The sequence below is a fragment of the Papaver somniferum genome, chromosome 4 (genome assembly GCF_003573695.1).
Source record: "Papaver somniferum cultivar HN1 chromosome 4, ASM357369v1, whole genome shotgun sequence".
NCBI lineage: Eukaryota > Viridiplantae > Streptophyta > Magnoliopsida > Ranunculales > Papaveraceae > Papaver > Papaver somniferum.
This window is the reverse complement of record NC_039361.1, coordinates 22,016,012-22,023,392: the sequence shown is the minus strand read 5'-3', so window position 1 is coordinate 22,023,392 and position 7,381 is coordinate 22,016,012. Positions and strand designations below refer to the sequence as shown.

The following is a 7,381-nucleotide window of genomic DNA, read 5'->3' as shown; positions in this document are numbered from 1 at the left end:
ATGAAATGTACCCTTATTTAGGTTTATGTAACCGTTCCCAAACATGTACACCATGTTGGTTCACACATAGTTAACCGAGGTTAGCCATATGATTACTCTCATATCAACCTTATTCATCTTAACCATAACTAGTACAAATGACTCAAATGAAACTAGTTAAAGAGTTGTTTAATTGATATATTCTCATAGAATTATACGAGAACGAAATTGAAGAAAAATCGGTTTGATTCACTCGAATCAATCATGAACATTATTGCCACGGTTTGCAAAGATTGCATTCCTTATCATATAAATGTTTATGTTCATGTTCATGTTCATAACCGATTTTAGAACTTTAACCTTCAAGTATGCAAACGGGTACGCATACTTGAAATATTCGGACTAAGATTGGGTTTCGCCAGTACACAAACGGGTACGCAAACTTTCAATCCTAGCAGAAATTCTCGGATATGAACCTGTACGCCAGTACGCAAACGGGTACACATACTAAGGTTTCCGGATTTCTCAAACCAACAGATATGCAAACAGGTGCGCATACTATGGTTCCCGGACATGGATTACATATGTGCAAAAGTGCACAACTTGACATATCCAATAATGGTTAAGTGTTCTAAACTCTTATTTCAATCATTGAAACTTTCTTAGAGGATGACAATAGTCGTTTTCACATACTATTAGCGTCAAAGCAATTTTCAAGTTATTGAAATAATCATAACGAAACGTTCCAAGACAACAACAAATGATTGTATCTCACAAACCATGTAAGATGTTACTCGGCAATTTTCTCATGATATAAGATGAACTTGGTCGAAGCGAAAGCTTGCCAACACATATTTTGAGAAATATATAAGCGATATAAACTAAGCTCGAAATCTCAAATGTGTATATAGAAAACTATATCGTAATACGACTTATGTCTCAATATAGGAGATAGAGTAGAAATAGACTTTCCAAGTGATATATGAGTTTCAGTCTCCACATACTTTTTGTCGATGAAAATCCACAAGCTCCCCTTAGTAGTTCTTCGTCTTCAAATGATGAACGTCGTGAAGTCTAAGCTCAACTACACAATCTATGTCCTAGTCCGAGACATCTATAAATAGGCTAGAAATCAAGACTTATATTTTTGATCACTAACATTGACAAACATGCTTGAGATAGCAACACATGCAAGTTCGACCGAGCAGTGCTCTAACATCAACTATATTCCATACCGAGTCATTATAATAGGATAATGTTTGTAGCGGCTTAATGCAATGTTTGTTTACACTGCCAATGTCCAGGGGTTTTTCTACCATTGCAGTTTTCCTCGTTCACGAAAATTTTATTGTCTTTCCTTTATTTATTTTTCTGCATTATATCGATTTATTCTTTATAGTTTAAGTACAAGCAATATGTAGGTTAATCATCCTTGTGATTCAAGAATCTCAATTAGAGATTATCTAATGATATTGGTTGTCTGTTTTTTAATGATATTGCAAGAATTATATTTTAGGTTTTGAAACGAAAAATTTGTAGGTATACTTGGTATTCTCGCCTTTTCAATTTTTCATTGCTCGTTAAAGATTGCCTCAAGGTTCGGGTGACGATGAAAAACGTGTTATTAGTAAGTTAATGTTCTTATTGTTTATATATTTATGTTATTTTACTTTTTGAAAATTCAATTAGTCAATGTCAATGTACGATCCAGGCACCAAACTCCTACATGGAACAATATTGGTACCAAGCTTAAGGTCTTGAAAAAAAAATCTAGACACCAAACTAAAAATAAAATAAAAAATCATTTACAATTTCAAATTTGGATTCGAAAATGAGAATAAATGGTGTCGATACTCATATTTGTTCGTGCAAGAAAAATGAGAAATAAAAGCCCATAAAAGAAAGCTGAAATCTAAACCAAGACCGAATTTAGTTTTCAGTCATACAAGTTATGACATGAAAAGTGTCCCAAGCCTAAAACTATAAACATCGGTACATATATAGATATGTAACAACATGTTTTCTCCACTACATAGTAGATATTCAGTATCTAGTGGGATCCACAATAGAAGATGTTTGTGTTAAGCGCTTCTTCTATTTAATAGAGGGGTAAAATCACTATTCCGGTACTGAAAATCAAATAGCACTTCCTTCCCGCTTTCTACTTGATACTACTAATATCTCGTATAAAAAGTCTTACTAATTCTTTGACAAATACACAGTTTATATTCTTTTTTACAAATATACAGTTTCTCTGTTTCTTGTCCTTTACGAAGATCCGCGAGTTCTCCATATGGTTGTCTTCCTCATCAAAAACAAGCCCTAAATATCAATTAAAATAATTAATTCATTCACATATCGATGAATTGATCTCTTATTTACTAAAAACTCTGTAATAGCATTTAGTTTATCTCTAACCATGAAAATCGAGTCAATATACAGAAAAATACATTTTCCTATTTCCTCTCGATTGCTTCTCGTTAATATCCATTATAAAGTACTTTTGATCTAAATGGATGACAAGGTTCAGTAATCTTTGTCCAGTTATTGCCATGATCATAGCAATGACACAATTTCTGGAAATAACCACGACTTTAGTGGTGAGACATGTGTCATTCTTATAGGGTCAAAACAACAACATATATAAAATAGGCAAAAGTCTGAATCACAAAACCTAGTCAATTTCATCACCAGACAAATCGAGACACCATGGTATTTGCGACATATGACAGACCTACTGCAATCCATTCCGCATCATAAAATCCACTACATCTATAGGGAGGCCAACTAGGCGGCGGATCCACTAGCAAATCAGGCAGTAGACAGAAGTTAACAAAGATTTTTTGAAACTATGTTTTGAGAACATAAAATACGTGCTTTCTAAGACAATATGTAATTGGAGACTCCATGAGTATAATACGTGCTTTCTAAGATAATATGTAACTGGAAACTCCATTGAGATAAGGATAATACACCCATGCATAATTTCTTTGTTAAATTTTGATCATACCCTCGTGGTATTCGTCATATTTTGAATGACTTTACATGAAATGAGGATATTTAAATTAGTTTGAAGAGAATCATTTAACGTAATGAATAGGATGTTACATAAAAGTTTATAGAAGATAAAATACTGGCTAAACGGAATTGGGAAGTTGTATGGAGTGGTGACAAAACAAACCGCTTTCAATAACATCATGACTTATCAACAAGAACAATCGTCCACACTATGTCGGAGCACTAAAATATATGGTAAAAAAAAAAAAAAAAAAACAGACAAAAACAAAACTGTAAGAAACATTATTTTGGGGCCCTAACAATTTGAGGCTCTAAACAACAGCCCAGCTGGCCTAGCCCATAAGACGGCTCTGAGAATAAGTTGATGAAGGAATCGCAGTTTTTACCCCGGTTTTCTTCTCAGCTTCTACCATTTTCTGCTCCTTTCTCCATCTTTTTTATTGCTTCAACTCTAAGATTCTCGACTTTCTCCTTCAATGTACTTACATCCATAGAAGAAGCAATTCCTTCTTTGATTTCTGTTTCTAACTCTTTTACTCTTGCTGAACTCGGGTTCTTTGCAATCTCTTTCTTGAGCTCCTCTATTTTGTCCCGCAAGCCTGCAACATTAGCTGCCTTCACAATCGCTTCCCCAATCCCTTTGTTAACTTCCATTAGTACTTTCTCTTCTGAATTTGGATCCATACTCGGTCTCTTTCTCATACCCATACCGATAATTTCCAAATTAGCTGACTTCAGTACATTCTTCAGTTCTTCCTTTGCTCTCTCAACTTCATCTGACAGATTCTTGTCTACAGCTTCTCCTTTTTCTATTCTTTGCTTTGCATTTTTCAATGTCTCCATTATTGCATTCACTTCAGCTTTTTGGTTGATATCTTTCTTCAATTGTTCACCCTTTTCCTTTTTCTTAACAAGATTATTAACCGTGTTTAGCTTTTTGAGCTTCTGTTTCAATTCAGGATAAGCTCCAGGCTGTGCCAAATTATGGTTAAATTCTCGCATTAGCTTCTCCACCTTCTCCTTTAACGCACTGTTTAGTGGCTGGTTAGTTGCATTATCTGATTCTTTCGACAACTCCATCTTAAGATTCAGGAGCTTCTCTTGCAAACCCATGGAGATAAAAGCATTGGTCATTTCCTGGTCTACATCTTTCTTGAGTTTCTCAATTGCCTCGATTGTCATTGCATCTGACGATCCTTTTGTTTCCAGGATCTTCTTCTTGAGATTCTCTATCTCAGATTCGATACCAGAATACATTGATGAATTGTCCCTGTCAGATGGTTTCATGTTGCGCTTCCTCTCTGGCTCTACTATGCCACCTTCCTGGATTCCTCCGATTTTTCGAAATTTCATCATCCTGTGGTGGAGCAACTCTTCTGTGTCCATCCTTCCTAATTCCTGGCTTTTAAAGGATAGTTTTAGTTACAAGTACAGAAATGACATAGCTTTCGTCAAACAATTTTAAGTGTGCACCAAAGCTCCCATTAGAAAGTCAGATGTAATGTAACTAGAATAAATAGGAATGAATTTCTTGTTGCCCAACTGAAGAAAGCTTATTACCTCCATAGTTTGCTTAATAGTAAGCTTAATCTGCTGAGAAGTCCATTCAGGATCCGTGTGAGCACCACCGAGAGGTTCCTGTGAGATATTCCATTTTCAAAAGCTCTCTAGATCAAAAGATACTTTCATGGTTGAAAACATACTAATATATAATGGAAAGCAAATAGAGAAGATAAATGAGCTTACAGGAATGATACCATCAGCAATCCCGAGCCTGACATGTTCTTCAGCCGTTATTCTTAGTTTCTCTGCTGCCTAAACATGTTTTCTCAGATAATCGAAGAGAGACAGCGACCAATCAAAATCACAAGTTATCAAGGAAGGTTAGCACTACCTTTGGAGCTGCTTGGGAAGATTTCCACAAAATTGCAGCACATGCTTCAGGACTGACAACAAGAGATATCATGTTTTACTAAAAGATGGTTCACACTCTTACATATTTATACTTCTCATATGGATAAGTTTGAAAATCACCTAGCACAGTAAAAAGCAGAATTTTCAAGCATGAACAGCTTATTGGCACAGCCAATGGCAAGTGCACCACCAGAACCACCTTCACCCGTTACAACTGCAATTATTGGAACTTTAAATCCAAACATAGCCCTTAGATTATAAGCTATTGCTTCTCCCTGCATATAAAGTAAACATCTAATTTATGAATTAGACCACATCAGCAGTACACTATATCAAGGATCTCAGTAATATCTGTAACATAAGAAGTATAGTTCGATACCCACCTGACCAAGTTCTTCAGATTTGAGGTCAGCGAATGCCCCTGGTGTGTCAATGAACGTAATGATGGGAAGCCCATGGTGATCAGCATATTTCATCATGCGAAGAGCCTTTCGATAGCTGCTCCATAGGCAAAGTTTCCAATTAGCTTAGTTTAGCTCAATTAGTGTTGGCCTTCAAAATATCAAAGCAAGTCTAGAATGCGTCTAATTGAGAACAATAGAGAACATACCCATGTGGGGTTGGCATTCCAAAGTTTCGGGATATGTTCTCCTTCGTGTTTCGACCTTTCTGATGTCCTATGAACATGTAGCTTTTACCATCCATGCTTCCAATCCCAGTAACAATGGCTGGGTCATCATAGCCTGCACGATCTCCATGGAGCTCCACCCACTTATAAAAAAGAGAAACAAAGACTAACAAGATTTTACTTCACACAGTCTTCATTAATTGGATGAAATTATACTCATGTGAAACACGGGAAACCGGAATTTACCTTGTCTGTGATGTTAAGTACGTGGTCAAGAACTGTTGGTCTGTTAGGATGCCGAGCTATACTAAGCCGTTGAATAGGAGTAAGATGTTTGTATAGTTCTTTCAGAGCCTGCAAACCCAAGTGATCAAAAATTGAAACACTACCACGACATAATGGAAATACTAACATTTACTAGGAAAGGATGACGAATTCACCTGCTGATACTTTTTCTCCAACAAACTAATTTGGTCACTGAAATCTAAACCAGTTTCATCAGCCATCTTGCGAACCTATAAAAATAAGTAAATTGATTACGACACCAAATAATCTTGGTAAATTGCATGTCAAATAACAATGAAATTGAAGCGGTGGCGTGGTGCATAAACATTGACTATAAATTATACAGAAGACTACATTTTTCGAACCATTGCACGCCTTCTTTACATTATCAACCAGTACAAGATAACATATAAGAATTCAACTTTGCCAATTCTTGAAAACCCACGATGACATTTAGGGATTGCAGCATTCTAATGGTAATCAAAATTTCAAACAATACAGCCCAAGATGACATTTAGGGATTACTAGCCTGGCTTGTGGGATGAAACATTGGAATTGCACATGAACCCAGTTCAAGTGAACATGACAATTACACAACCAAGTGAAATCAAATAACAAGTAATACCAAAAATCTAAAGCAATTCAAAGAAAATTTTGTTACCTCATTTATCTGTTGGTCAAGATCAACAAGAGGTTTCTCAAAACCAAGTGTAACTTGTTTAGGTTTTTCAGAAAGTTTTTTGAAATGAGAAAGATAAGGTAAAGTGTTCTTGATATCTGGGTCAAAATTATCTGGCCATGGATATTCATGTTTTGTCTTCCCTGCTTTAGCTAACACACTCAATTGTCTAGCCTTTGAAGCTCTATTAATCAATAGCACCCCATTACTTCTTCTTCTTGTTGTTATGATTCTGTTGAATGAAATATTAAGTAATTCAGAAACAAAAAAATCTTGTCTCAATAAACTGAAATTCTGAACTTCTTTTACTGAAATTCCACCTTGAACGGACAATGAACTCATTATGAATGGTGGGTTTTGGGTTTTAAGTTCAGAATCACATAAGTGTCACAGAATGACAGAACTCTCTCTATCTTACCAGTTTCTTTGATTGGATAAGAGAAGAGAAAAGAAAGAAAAAAAAAAAAAAAAAATTTTCTGGGAACTTTGTCAAAAGGGAAATAAATTTTGGATTTAGATGTCGCAGCATAATTGGCAACCCAAGTGGGCAAGATTTTCCTTGGATTTAGAGGGGATGGACTATATGTACAAAATTATCTGACCATGGATTGAGGTGTCATGTACAAAATTTGACTCCAACTTTTAATCTTTCAATATTAGGTGATGTCATAGAAGCAAGCACGCCCAAAAGATTAAAGATTAAAGTGACGAGTTGGGCCTGACCCGGCCCTAAAAATGGTGTAGCGGGTACAGGCTTGGCAATGGTTGTCCTGGGAGAGCTGACTGATGCAGAGAAGTTGTGGTTGGATGTTGGATTCCAAGTTGTTGTCATTAGACGTCAACCAGAACCCTCCAAGGGATTCCCATCGAAGTTGTGG

At 35.9% G+C, this 7,381-nt stretch overlaps 1 protein-coding gene across 1 annotated transcript; it reads right to left on the bottom strand.

The window, feature by feature from the left end:
• Positions 1 to 3,089: 3,089 nt before the first annotated feature.
• On the bottom strand, positions 3,090 to 6,936 carry LOC113274920 (acetyl-coenzyme A carboxylase carboxyl transferase subunit alpha, chloroplastic-like). The gene is made up of 10 exons (XM_026524337.1): positions 6,486 to 6,936; positions 5,980 to 6,054; positions 5,786 to 5,893; positions 5,522 to 5,682; positions 5,295 to 5,409; positions 5,032 to 5,186; positions 4,892 to 4,943; positions 4,744 to 4,812; positions 4,558 to 4,635; positions 3,090 to 4,395 (listed from the first exon to the last, which is right to left on the bottom strand). Exons 1-10 carry the CDS (start codon positions 6,843 to 6,845, stop codon positions 3,397 to 3,399), a joined length of 2,172 nt encoding a protein of 723 aa, XP_026380122.1. The 5' UTR covers positions 6,846 to 6,936; the 3' UTR covers positions 3,090 to 3,396.
• Between the last annotated feature and the right edge of the window lie 445 nt (positions 6,937 to 7,381).